Source organism: Hippoglossus hippoglossus, chromosome 7, assembly GCF_009819705.1.
Source record: "Hippoglossus hippoglossus isolate fHipHip1 chromosome 7, fHipHip1.pri, whole genome shotgun sequence".
Taxonomy (NCBI): domain Eukaryota; kingdom Metazoa; phylum Chordata; class Actinopteri; order Pleuronectiformes; family Pleuronectidae; genus Hippoglossus; species Hippoglossus hippoglossus.
Window position 1 is genome coordinate 23,664,543 of NC_047157.1, and position 13,541 is coordinate 23,678,083.

The 13,541-nt window shown below is 42.5% G+C and overlaps 1 protein-coding gene across 1 annotated transcript; it reads left to right on the plus strand.

Annotated features, from left to right (window-relative positions):
* The first annotated feature begins 1,921 nt into the window (after positions 1 to 1,921).
* Positions 1,922 to 10,747, plus strand: scrt2 (scratch family zinc finger 2). The gene is made up of 2 exons (XM_034590902.1): positions 1,922 to 2,443; positions 5,904 to 10,747. Exons 1-2 carry the CDS (start codon positions 2,278 to 2,280, stop codon positions 6,728 to 6,730), a joined length of 993 nt encoding a protein of 330 aa, XP_034446793.1. The 5' UTR covers positions 1,922 to 2,277; the 3' UTR covers positions 6,731 to 10,747.
* Positions 10,748 to 13,541: the final 2,794 nt, after the last annotated feature.

Here is a 13,541-nt window from a genome sequence, read left to right on the forward strand (position 1 = left end):
CCCCTCTTGAAACCTGTCGTGTCCGAGCTGCAGGGTCACCGTCGGTGGCCGGATATGATATAGAGCGGCCAGCGGGGGAGGGGTGGGGTTAATATATGGCACCATTAACACCAGTCAAGCACGACTTCAGGAGCACAATCAAATCTGAAAGAGCAAAACGTACGAATTGAAGTTTCCCACTCGATGCTACAAGTGGTTAACAATATTTTCAAGATTGTTCATGGTAAATATGTTGTTTTAAAGTTGGACGTGACTTTTAACAATTTAATGGACTAAACAAATTTAATAAAAGATACGACAACCATCCACAACAATATAACATGTCACTGGTTTTAATTTAGTATTGTATTGAGTAGTAGTATTGAAGACATAGAAAATAATTGAAAGTATACTATTGAAAGTTAAATAGTTTAAGATGTTATAAATCTAAATAAAACTTATTTATACACACGCAAAACACAGAAACCACCTGTTTTAATGTTATTTAATTGTGAGTGTATGAGTGTTAAATTGAACAAATATGATACAAAGCCAATTCATCTGGTGCTAATCCATAATATTCTGTTAATTTTCACAACCAACCACAAAAACAAATATTCTCTCTTGTTACATCTTCTCTAAAATGTGTATATTTGCATATTTTGTTGGTTTTACTTGACAGAAATGTAAATATATAATGTTTTTAAACACATTAAAATATTCCACTTTGGATTTTAGGGAGATAATACAATAACTGACAAGAAATAGATTGTTTCTCCCGACACGATGAATTCACCATCACCCTTGTTATGAAATCCACAGAAACCGAAGAAGCCACAAAATAGAACAGAATAGAAAATGTTCTTTTCTGACTTCTACTGATATAATGTGTGAAACACCAGAAAAAAAACAAGCGTTAGTCATTGATTTTATTAGTTTGCTGCCGTAAGAAACGATTCAATCAAACAGGTGACGTGACACAAGTGTTTCCTGTTGTTGAATCAAACAGGTGCATGAATTCAGTTACACGAGACAACTTTTATTTTTGCCCGTGTAAATATTTGAACTTTCATTCATTCTGACAGGGGAACAACAAGTGTGCGTCTCTAATGAAAACTACATCACAGTCTATTGTACAATGTAGCATAAAATCCACAGAGTGAGCTAATGAATCCACACAAACACAAACCAACACGCAGAAATCTGGCCAATTTAGCAAAGCACGAATCTAATTCTAGATTTCACCCTAATCAAAAAAGATGTAATTAATTAATCAGATAATTCACTGCCACGCATGGCAGCACACACATCTGTGCAGTGGTAATGGGGAGAGAGAGAGAGAGAGAGAGAGAGAGACAAGCTGAGCAGTGCAGCACTACAGAGCCCCCCCCCCCCCCCCCGGCCCGACAGCGTCAACAGTGCTGGTGTCCTGTGCAGCTTCAGAACACAGGTCCGGCCGGCGCTCTCCTCCACTGTACATGTGCATGTGGCCACAGTGCAGCGTGTCACCGGGACGCAGAGATCTGAGGCTGTTCGAGGTGACAGAGATGACATGAGGGAGGCAGCGCCTGTACAAGGCAAACATAAACTGTGCCACTCCATCTGAAAACAATGGGGGACAGGACACTGAGTGCGCTCTCATCCACATCTCCATTGTCTGCCCTCCTCTTTTACTCCTCCTCCGAGCATGGAGCATAAGCGGGGTGAAAGAGGGGAGGGGAGAGGAGGGGAGCAGCAGTGGGGGCAGTGGGGGTCTGGTTGTGTTCTTTCTCCTCTGTCTGTGTGCGAATGCACAGACGGTTCAGTAGTAATTTGATGTGTGTCCCCGGGGACATTTGATGGATTAAAGCTAAGCAGCTCCATTTCGCAGCACCACCTGATCTTCCACTGCCTGTGCCCCATATAAAGGCTGGCGTGATTGCTGATCTCAGCTAGTCTGACAGTCTCTCTCTCTCCCTCCTCTCCCTGTCTGTCTCCATCTCTTCTCTTCCTCACTGGTCCCTGAAGCCTGCTGCATCACAGGAGCTATCCAGTGCTGAACAGGATCGCTTTTATTTTTTATTTTTTTATTTTTCCTGGGGAAGCTGGGGGAGCCAGAGAGTATCACACAGCATCGCCGTCAGCCTTGTTCTCCACCGGTTTCCATTTTCTTTCTTATCTTATGTTTTTGGCCGCCGTCTTCACATTAATCGCACGGATTACCTTCCAGCCAGCTCTGCTCGCGTGCTTCCTCCGAGGGTTTCCATATTTTCTCTCATGCATTTTTTTTCTCAGCTCTGTGTTTTTATCCATTGAAACATGCCCCGCTCATTTTTGGTGAAGAAAATCAAGCTTGATGATTTCTCTTCGTCCAATGTGGCCACCTCCAACCATCATCATCACCACCACCTGGACGACTCGTTCACTTTTGCACGCTCCATCACAGACTCGGTGACCAGCCTTGGTGTTCGCATCAGCGAGAATGGTGAGTTAACATGCCTCCACTTGTCTGCCCCGCTCCAGATAAAGATGAGCCTGCACACAGCTCCACTGCTGATTTCAGCATCTCTCACATTTCCACACTTAGCACAGATGGCTCCCTCTTTTGTTTTTGCGTTAACTCAGCGTTTCTCCTGCTCGTAGAGTGTATTTTATATTAATGTGAGATGTTACATGCAGCCGGCTGATTTTTGCATCAGTATCCCGATTAATCCTCTCCGGAGGCACCCCACCCCCATCTCTGTGCTCCCAGACTTTTGTTTTTTGACTCCGGTGAAGGACAGACACAATTCAGGTCACAGCCACGGATTAGCTTATGTAAATAGGGAACAAAACGTGTGTGTAATCAGGAGAAGCTCCAGTTGTGTATGTGTGTGACTGCACCAACCCTGTGGTAGCGGGTACACGCACACTGTGACTATATCTGGTCATCATGTGCACTAAAAAATTCATGAAAATGAGAGATGAGTATCGGATGATACATTTGTCCTTAGCTGTTATTGTCCTTGGGTTCCCATCACGGTCCGATCCTCCCTTGCCCCCCTCTTCCCATCCAAGTGGAGCATGCACAGTCTCCCCACCCCCATCGCTCCACTACATCTTTCTCTTCCTTCCGGGCATTTGAAAACTAGCAGGGGTTAGAGTTTCAGCCGTGCAGGCCTATCGCTGCCACTAGAGACATCAACACACTGTACAGTACGGCCGGAAGGGAGGTGGGGAGCTGGGCTGAGGGGAAAGCGAGGGGAAGGAGAAAAAGGAGACAAAAATGCTTAGGGCAGCAATGAGGCCGGTCACGTGACGGGAGGCTGTACAGTAAACATGAAGAAAGGCACATAGCTGCACTGTGGTCACCACACGGGCCGGCCACGCTAATCCCCGGTCGGTGCAGAGAGGCGACCTTCACTTTCACGCACTGCTTTAAGCTCGCCGCTTCCATTTTGTGGCCACGTTGCGAGGGCCATATGTGTCTTTGTTGTGATTCGTCAGGATATTTTCACAGAGGCTTCACAGTCCGCAGCTACATGTTGTGACGATGCCCACCTGTTATTCAGCCGCGTCAATATCAAGCTTCACTGATATTTACATGTTCGGGGATTAGAGGATTTAATAAACATTCAACTTGTTATTCAATAAACTAAAAATGGAAAGTATTAAATTCCAAGCAACCTGCTGGGGAAAGAGTAACAAAAATGTGATAAAGACATTTTTATACATTTGCTCTGCATGTTCTGCAGTTTGTGATTCTGAATGCTCTTTGAGTTTCCTGCTGCACAATATTACATTATTATTACAGAATCCATTAGTACAGTTATTGTCACTCTCTATTGTCCCAGAGTCTATTGTTCAACACCATGGAAAATAAGCGTTATATTAAAAAATGAGAAAAGCGCGATAAGACACGACACTGATGTTGACAAAAGGCGTTTAAATCCGAAACAAAAGAATCCTTTTTCGTGCTGATTCCAAAAAAGAGAAAAGAGGAGGCGAAAAAATGAAAGAATTCCCTGCGAGGCTGAAATACCTCACATCAGCACTTCTGCCGTGCCAGGAGATTTTCTTTCCCCCCATTGTGGAGACATTTGACTTGAGTGTCTGTTGAACAACAAAGAGGGGTGGCTGAGAGGGTCCATTAATTACATGCTTGCTTTGCATTAGAGAAATGAGTCTATGAGCTGGAAAGGCTGATAGAGCGAGAGTCCCGAATGATGAGCTCCATGTCTGACCTTGGGTAATTGAAACACAGTAAACAACTCTGCTTAGTGGAGATTAAAAAAAATAAATAATAAACTCTGAAAAATAAAAGGTTATCGTGCTGTTTTCACGAGTGGCTGTGAAACAGGTGCTTACAAATAACAAGAGCTACGTTGTTTAATCGCAAATTAAATCGTGAATGTAAGAATTTAGGTTTAAAAAGAGAAATAAGTGATATTTTTATAAATTTTTTTTTGAAAGAAAGCCTTGCTCCTTCTCTCTCTCTCTCTCTCTCGGACACACTCACCATCTGTGTGGTTGAAAACAGTGCACCCATGCAGTGCAGCATCCCAATGTGTGCACAGGCCCGGTGTTTCCCGGACCTCGGGTGTCACGGCCATGTCTTTGACAGAGTGGGTGTGTGAACAGGGACCCTTGGGAGTGGAGACGCTGGAGGAAGAGAGCACTTCAGCTGATTTCTTAATGGCCTGTTTCTTGAAGGCTCTTCAGCGCGTCCGCCCGCCGTGGGCAGGTGACCCTCTTCACAGACAATGTGTACGACGCCATGTCGCACATTATCGGCCCTCGAGCGCACCGTGCTCAATAAACTATTATTGTGTGTCGCAGATACTTGATCTCCTCCTGCGCTCGGCTGTTCCAACAGCTGCACTATTTTACAGATGATGGCCTATTGATCAGTTCAAAACTTTGAATTTCATTAAAAACCCGTCAATACCCAATTTCCACCGCTTGCTGCACACAATGCTTAGGAATGGCTTTTTTCTGCTGTCATGCACTATTACTCTCAGAAAAGGAATGTGACCACATTTTAAACTCGCTCTCGTATGTTCCACCTCGACAAAATCAAACCTGGAGGTAAATGCATTTAGTATTTATTCAGCTCCTGAGATTCGCAGGATCAGAGTATACAGTATATTGAGTTGTGTTTGGATGCATTTAGCTGCCAGCGAGCCTTTTAGCTCCTCTGGCACTGAGCTGCCTCAGAGAGGAAGGAAAGACTTGAGTGATGCCAATGAAAATATATCTCTCTGAAATCATGCTCCGTACAGTTGGTGACATTTAAATCTCTCACGGTGCCTTTTGTGTTGCAGCACTTTTAAAAGACGTAGCACAGAATCAGACAGGATTCAAGCGGCTGTAACAAGTTGAATCGGTGCAAAAACCAAACTATTTATTTGTTTGCAGGAATTGATAGAGAAAGCTCTCAAAATCGACCTGTTCTGAGGTGTTTCGGTTTTAGAACACAAATTTAAATCAAATTAAAATCCTTGTCACAATAAAACATCAGAGGAAATAAGGTCTTTTGCAGTTGAGACTTGATGTAATCGTTGAGCCGGTGTTCAATAAGTAAACACAGAGCGAGGCCCTGGCCACAGAGGACTGACACATCGTAGGAGAGGACGTCTGATCAATGAGACGACTTTATTTAATATGCATCCACTCACAGTCTTCTTTGATGAGCTATTATCTCCCGCTCATCCTCACTGTAAAATTGCAACCGTCCTAATCGCCACTGAATCACATCATGTTTCCCTGCATCACCGCACTATTGTGTGTACAACCTGTGAGCTCTGGGAAAAAAAATGCAATTATCTCTGAGCTAGCACTCGCTCTTTCACCATTTTACGAAGGGCAATCATCCAACACGATGATCATGTAATCACCAGTGTGTCACTGTGTCCTTATCCATCACAACCCCTGGCCAACTGTGTTTGCGTGTCTCTTTTTCCCAGGCTATATCCAGGATTACATCACGCCATCTGTATACCAGGGGGAGAAGAAGATGGAGCACAAGTTGGCGTCGCCGGTGTCAGACCCCCTGTACACGCCGCCGAGCAGCGGAGGGGAGTACTGTGACCCCGACCTGAAGCAGCCCGACAGCCCCCAGTCTGGCATGACAGCCAGCGGCTTCTACAGTGGTGAATCGGAGGCCCTGGCCGAGGGTTACACCATGGATGCCTTTTTCATCTCTGACGGGCGCTCGAGGCGAAAGGGGGACACCGAGAGTCGTGGAGGGGGCTCCAGAAGCAGCAGCGCCAACGCTGGGACTCCGGAGGGGGTACCCGGCACGGCTCGCCATTCCTGCAACGAGTGCGGCAAGACGTACGCCACCTCCTCCAACCTCAGCAGACACAAGCAGACGCACCGCAGCCTGGATAGCAAGATGGCCCGCAAGTGTCCCACCTGTAATAAAGTGTACGTGTCCATGCCGGCATTGGCCATGCACATCCTCACTCATGACCTCAAGCACAAATGCGACGTGTGCAGCAAAGCTTTCAGCCGGCCGTGGCTCCTTCAAGGTCACATGCGCTCACACACGGGGGAGAAGCCCTTTGCCTGCGCCCACTGTGGCAAAGCCTTTGCTGACCGTTCAAACCTCCGCGCCCACATGCAAACACACTCTGCCTTCAAGCACTACAGATGCAAGCGCTGCAATAAGACCTTCGCTCTCCAGTCCTACCTGAACAAGCACTATGAGTCAGCTTGCTTCAAGGGCTCTGCAGACGAAGACGACTCTGGATCAGAAGACTCACCCCCCGAGGAAGAAGCTAAATTTTGAACCCCCGTTGTAGGTTCACCACCAATAACCCTGTTCACTCTGCCCTCCATGCCTTTTTTCTTCCCTTTTTTTAGAAAGCAATATTTTCACTGAGATTACGTGAAGAAACTCTAATGATTATGGCAAAGACAATTTCAAAAAGATGCTGGATTTTTTCCCTGCACAGTAGCTAATCGTCCACAGAAACATACAATCAACAACCTTCCCCCAAATAGAGACTGTAGATGATAGTTGTACACAATGACTCAACATGTGCTCGCATGGACGCGTGCTCATGTAAACACACACATACACACACACACACACTCACGCAGACATGTATGCATATACACTTACACATACTTGTACTTTAATCGTTATGAGGACACTTACTTACATAATGCTATAACCCCCGATGCTAATCTTAGTTATCACAGCTAAATGCCTAATCCCAACCTTTAGCCTAATCCCAAATCTAACCTGAAACCTGAGACCAGTAAACCCTGAAATGGCCCTTTGCATTAGTGAGAACCAGAATGTCCTGACTTTCCCAAATGTCCTCACTTATAGGGTGCAAGTCGCTGGTCCCCACAAGGACAGAAGTACAAGTACACACACAAACACACACACTTACACACAATTATATATGAGGCCTGGCATGTGAATTTTTATCAATGACTATAATGATATTGATATCAATAGTAATAATATTTAGATTCCTGATATTTTATAGCAAATAGTAATGAGAAAATGACAAAAAAACAACATAAAAAAGGACTAACAGTGTTCTTTTGTTTTTTAGAGACAAAATGACCTCTTGTATTTTTATGCTGCTTTTTATTTGCTAAGAATTGAATTCTTTTGCAACTGCCAACATGAACTTTTTATGAAAATGTGAACTATGACAGTATTTGCAAAAAAAAAGGGAGATCATTTTAAAAGGTTAAACGACAAAACCCTTTTTTCCACACCAATGTTTTAATTCAACGGATGTTATTTTTGTATTTGATTTTTCTAAAGTTATTTTTCTGTGCTTATTATCCCTTGTTGATCAAAAGCATCTTTGTAACTGTGGGTATTTAAAACGAAAAAAAAAAAAAGCTAATTTCAATAAGCTGGACGAGATGATGATAACAGGCCATAGGTCGTTCAGTCGAATCCTCCGATAGCGGTGATGTTAAAACATTTAACAGGCCTGTTGAACAGGTGATCACACCACATCCAATCAGATTCATAGTCTCACCCTGACGTACAGAACAAAACAAAAAACTCTGAGAGCCAGACCAAATGATGTGTTGTTTTTAAGTGCCATGCGCGGTTTGATTTGTCTATAGCAATGGAAACTCTCGTTGATCTTCCTCCACCATGGTGGCTTGCATAAACTCTGCTGCCTTTATGGTGCATCATCAGTCTTAACAAAGCAATGTGCAGCCAGTGTTCGAGGTGCTCCGCCACCGCCAGTGTTACCTCAGAGTGAAGGTATGGACTCACACACCCTCAGTTACAAAGTGACAGTCGAATCGTTCTGTTTGTCCCTTTTATATGTCGCTCAAAGCTCCGCCCACGGTTTTAAATGCATCCCATCTATTTATCATGTAAATACTTTATTTATCTACCTATTTATCTATTTATTTTGTATTATTTATTTATTTATCCTATTTTGTGTATTTATTGAAGACAGAATTATTTGTTGATTATCATGTATTTATTTTACTGTTTATAATTTAACAATATGAACATCCATTGACCTTGTAAGATGCTGCTGATCTTCAAAGAAAATGTTTATATGCATGAAAACTGTAGAGAGTCCGAGGGACTTAGTTTTTTAAAGAGGAACAATGTACGGTACCAGTGCTAGAAGAACTTCCAACTAATGAATGCAGAGTTACTTTTGTTTTCATGGCAATAACTTACACTGACACGGCAATTTGACATGTATAACAATCACAGTCACTGTCCTGTTTTCAGTCGATTTAGGGCAATAAAAAGAAACGATGAAAATGAAAAACTTAAATATTCTCCCTGTTGCTGTTTCCCCCGGCCTCCTCGTGAACTGGAGGTTTTTCTTTAAATCTGAGGCAATAAATAATTCCCAGAAATGGACGTTGATATGTTCATAAACACGTGACACTATCCGAAAAGAGAGTTGAACAACGATGGGTGTAATTCATCCAGATTTTAAAAATGTGCAAAAGCAATAAAGATCGTGATGCAGTAACAGTGGACAACACTCCATCCTTTTACACAGCGAAGCTAAGATATGCTACAAGTGTCAATTTAACTGGAAGAAGCTGATGTTCCTTATTTTTTTATTATGATTTTAACTGTCTCTTTTGTTTTTTTAAGATTAACCAGGTATAAAATCTCTTCTGGCAGCTGAGGGCAGATGTGATTTGACTGAAGTGTTTGAAAGTTACATATTCCGCAGCAGGAAACATTAATTTCCACTTAGGGTCACTGACATAATGATACGTTCAAATATAGTTAAATATGAAAAAAAATCACCGCTGCTCCCAAATGTTTCGGCGCCATTTAAAACAGCTGAGGTGTTAAAAGGATAGAAACCTGCTGAGATCACATTATGATGACTGTGTACATTTCTAACCAGCACTAACTGGAAATGGTAAAGAAGGTTTGCTGTAATGCATTTCTAAACCACCCCCCCATCCATTATTTCCTCCCCCTGCCTGGCGTACCTCCCCTCCCCCGTCCCCACCATACGTCCTCATCTCGTCCCCCCACCGCCTCTAAAAACAGACGCACCGAGGATGAGATGTGTTGAAGTGGGATTGGCGGTGGGTGGTGGAGTGTGGGAGGATAACAGGTGTTTGCAGACAGACTGCAGATAGGGAGCGTAATTGAGTCGGCGAGCGACCTCCAAGGGGAAGGTCAAGCACCAGCAGGCAAATGCACTGTCAGCTATTTGCATATTCCAAATCAATGACACGATCGCGGTGATGCTGTGAGCTCGTCCTGCGAAACAAAACAAAGCAACAACAAAAAAAAGAACAAATCAGAGGAGAAAGGAGAGAAAAGACGAGTTTCCGCTCTGTCCGTCCGTCCGTCCCATCGTCTCGTCAATGGTCGTCTAAGTGCTGCAGCTGAATCACTGCATGAGAGCGTTCGAACCACCTGTCTCCTGATTCGCTTACACACCACTCACCGTTTTGGCACGTCGCTGTTTCATTGAGCTATCGCAGAAATCACCACTTACAGTAGATTATTTTGTACGTTTTATATTTTACTGTGGAACACAAATATGAATATGTACCTCTGAAACCTGGGGACGGAGCGAGATAGAAAGTACGAAGATCATTAAAATCAACTGGGTTCGGAATCGAACTATAGGCATCATCGTCCCCAGGGGTAAAAATACTGATCACAGAAAAAAGAGGCACAATTTGATTCTAAACGTGTGAATTTAGATTTAGGGAAACATTGTTCCTCTTTGATAATTTTGTAAATATATTTGTAAATATATCACAGCAATAATATGACAATGCATGTAGACATTTAATTGCTCTTTTTCTATTCATGTTGTCTTTTATTTATTTATTTATTTTTATTAAGAGAAAGAAAAAGACAAATACAGGTACCAATTGCAGTCCGGGTGGCCACGTGAATCAGGGAGTGTCTTGATTAAAAACGCTATCTGTTGTAAGTTACAAACGAAAAAACTTCAAACTCTGTGTACTCTCAAAGATTTGATCATGTTCTGTATGATTTCTCTGTTCTTCCTTTCTTTTATTTATGTGCCCGGCTTGGCTGCGCAATGAAAAAGTGCCAAAAAGTATGATTTCCATGACAAAAGCCTTCAACATATGGTTGAAACCTTCCATATGGTCCTCAAAGAAAAAAACTGATTAAGATTTTCCACTTTCTCTCTCTCTCTCTCTCTCTCTCTCTCTCTGTTCCAGCTGAGTACGAAGAAACTTAAGCCATGATTGCTGAGGGGTGTTTTGATTTATCTTGTTCTGCTAATTAATAATGATGACAACAATAGCAATGATAACATTAATAAAAACAATAGCACAAGGACCCTGCAAGCCTTTTTTTTAATTTCTTTTACAATAGACACACTTTTTTTCGTGAAATGGAGAAATTGGTATTTTGTGTTATTTAATCCTGTATTTTTTTCTACACAACACGTTCACACAACACACACACAGTCTTGTCTCCATGACTTCAGAGGACTATTGACTTACATTGATTTTCTGGAGACTGACTCGAACCTTAACCATAGTTACTACTTGTCTAACCCAAACCTAAACTTTAACATAACCTCAACTTAACCCTAAAACATGTCTTTGCCTTACAATTAAATGATTTACCTTATGGGGACAGGTTCTCATAATGTGACTGTGTAAATGCAGGTCCCCACAACATGAGTAATACCTGGACCACACACACAGGTTTGTGCAGCTATTATGTACAGCCTAACTTAAACGTTATCCCGAACCTTAACCATGCCTAAACCTAACCAAACCACATTGCACATCTGACCCCTGACCTTAACCAGGAGATAGCTCAGATACTCAGTGGAAAAAATCCTGAAGAGGCAACAAAAATGTGCACAAAGTTCCTAAGGTACATGCTCCAAATGGTCATAAGTACAAAGATATGAGTATAAGTACACACACTCACACAGCAGATGGACAAACCGACCTGTTCTTTTACCTTATTTTCATAATTTACGTCCGTACGATGATGAAATGCTGAGATATCTGGTGAGTGTGGTTTGGAATCGCCCTCAGTCAACTAACTCCGTGGTGTAATTATACTTGTGACTACAATGTGCCATCAGCTGCAGCCTCCTCGGTCAACGTTTGATGGATTTTTTTTATGAGTCTCTTTGTCAATTTACCAACTTTTAATTCTTCCGCTCTGAGGCACATAAACACCGGTGCTCTTCGTTTGTCTCAGCGGCGGCGGAACAGCAGACCTGACAACACCAATGTGGCTTTGAATGAGCGTCCCTGCGATGTGGACGTTATCAAAAGCACAGACATCTGTACCACCACTATTAAGCCCCTTCCTGGTCATTACATTTTAATGGAACATTGATTTCATGCTGGAACTACTCTTTCTGAGTGACTCAAAAGCCAGGGAAAAAATATGGAACAAAATAAAAATGAATCATGACAGCGGGCAGGGATTATTATTCTGGAGCTTTTCTTGATTGGTTTCCAGGGAATATACAACACTTGAATTCAATCGCTTGTGTCCTTCAGTGTCCTCCAGCAGCGCAGCAGCAGCATAATGAGACAGCAGAGCAGAGCAGGGCAGCGCTCGGACTCAGAAACCAGACACTTTGCTGCACACTCCTTCCTTTAATGTGCAGAGGCAGAGATTTCCATTGCTGCAGCTTGTTTGTCTGTCGTGTCGCTAAAGGTAAACAAATAACCGAATAAATTGTCGATCTGTTTTCATCATGCTGACCCCCCCCTCCCCATCCCCGTCCCCTCCCCCCCTTGAAGAGGATAATGACAAGCCGACAACCAAGTGTTGATTCCTGTGCACGATGCAACAGCTCACATCGGTGCTGCAGATCAGAAACGCGCTGCATCAACATTCTATGTGCGGCTCTCGCTCAAACTTCACCCCGGCAGATGTTGTCCCTTATCAGATTTTATGATGAAAGTAAATAACTGATTTCATTACATGGCAATGGACTGTAAAATGGGAACCCATGGAATCCAATTACATGACCCGTGGGTGTGCTGTGTGTTTGTGTGTGTGCGTGTGTGTGTAACAATAGCGGCTGTGAGTGATCAGCACAGGGAGGTAGGTATGGGAGATTATGGCCCTGCATACATATCCCTGCAACACTCTACAGCACGACACACACACACACACACACATACATGCACTCGGAGCACATCAGGTGAATTATTGAAAACAAGCTTTAAAAGTGAGCGAGCTACACTCTCACTTCAAAGATATTGACCCGAGGATCCGTCATGATCTGAGTGACGATGTGAGAAAACGATATAACCGGCTCCTGATGTGGTGAGAGATTATCACTGAGTAAATACAGATGAATCTAGAGCGGCAGCAGAAAACACAGAGAAACACTGAAACATTTGGTTTTCATAGGAAAACAATAACTCTTCAACGTGCGCAGACAGATGATCTTTATTGGTTAGATGGTAGGTTCAAGAGGGGAAAGCATTTTCGGTGCAACTGGTTTCAATTTCTCAAAGATGACAAAAATAACCATTTGTGGTTACAGCCACTAAACTGTGAATGTTTAGTGTTGTTCTCGTTTGAAGGTAAACTGGAAATATTTGTGCTGTGGACAGATGGTCGGGAAAAACAAGCTGTGCATCTTGTAATCGTTTTTAGTTGCAGCTGCATATTTGACTTATTCACATCTGATCTGCAAACAAATTAACATGGAGGAAAATTATATAATACAATACAATTGTTCAACCAACAATTACAAGCAAAGATAATTTGCTTTTCTGATTCCTGCTTTAAATCAGAATACAAACTGAACATCTCTGGGTTTTGGACACATCCTCATACAGAACAAGCAATTTGTGGTTTGAAAATCATTTGTACTTATTGACTTATTGAGAAAAGAATCCTTAGAGACATCTCTTAATCGAATATCGTTTTGTTTTGGACTGTGGGTATTTTGAAGATGTCTTTAGGAAAGTGTGATGAGCGTTAATCACTATTATCTTACATTTATAGACCAAACAATTCATTGTTACTATAATCGACATATTAATTAATAAAATGTTGAATCTGCAGCTTTAAAAAAGGGAATAAGGATGAATAAGCATGTTCATTATCACCGATTCTGTCTATTTCAGACTCACTAAAA

What these genes read in the sequence shown, in the direction of transcription:
- scrt2 (XM_034590902.1), top strand. Translation starts at nt 2,278, where the DNA reads ATGCCCCGCTCATTTTTGGTGAAGAAAATCAAGCTTGATGATTTCTCT. An exon ending in TGTTCGCATCAGCGAGAATG is followed by an intron (nt 2,444 to 5,903) that starts GTGAGTTAACAT and finishes TCTTTTTCCCAG; the next exon opens with GCTATATCCAGGATTACATC.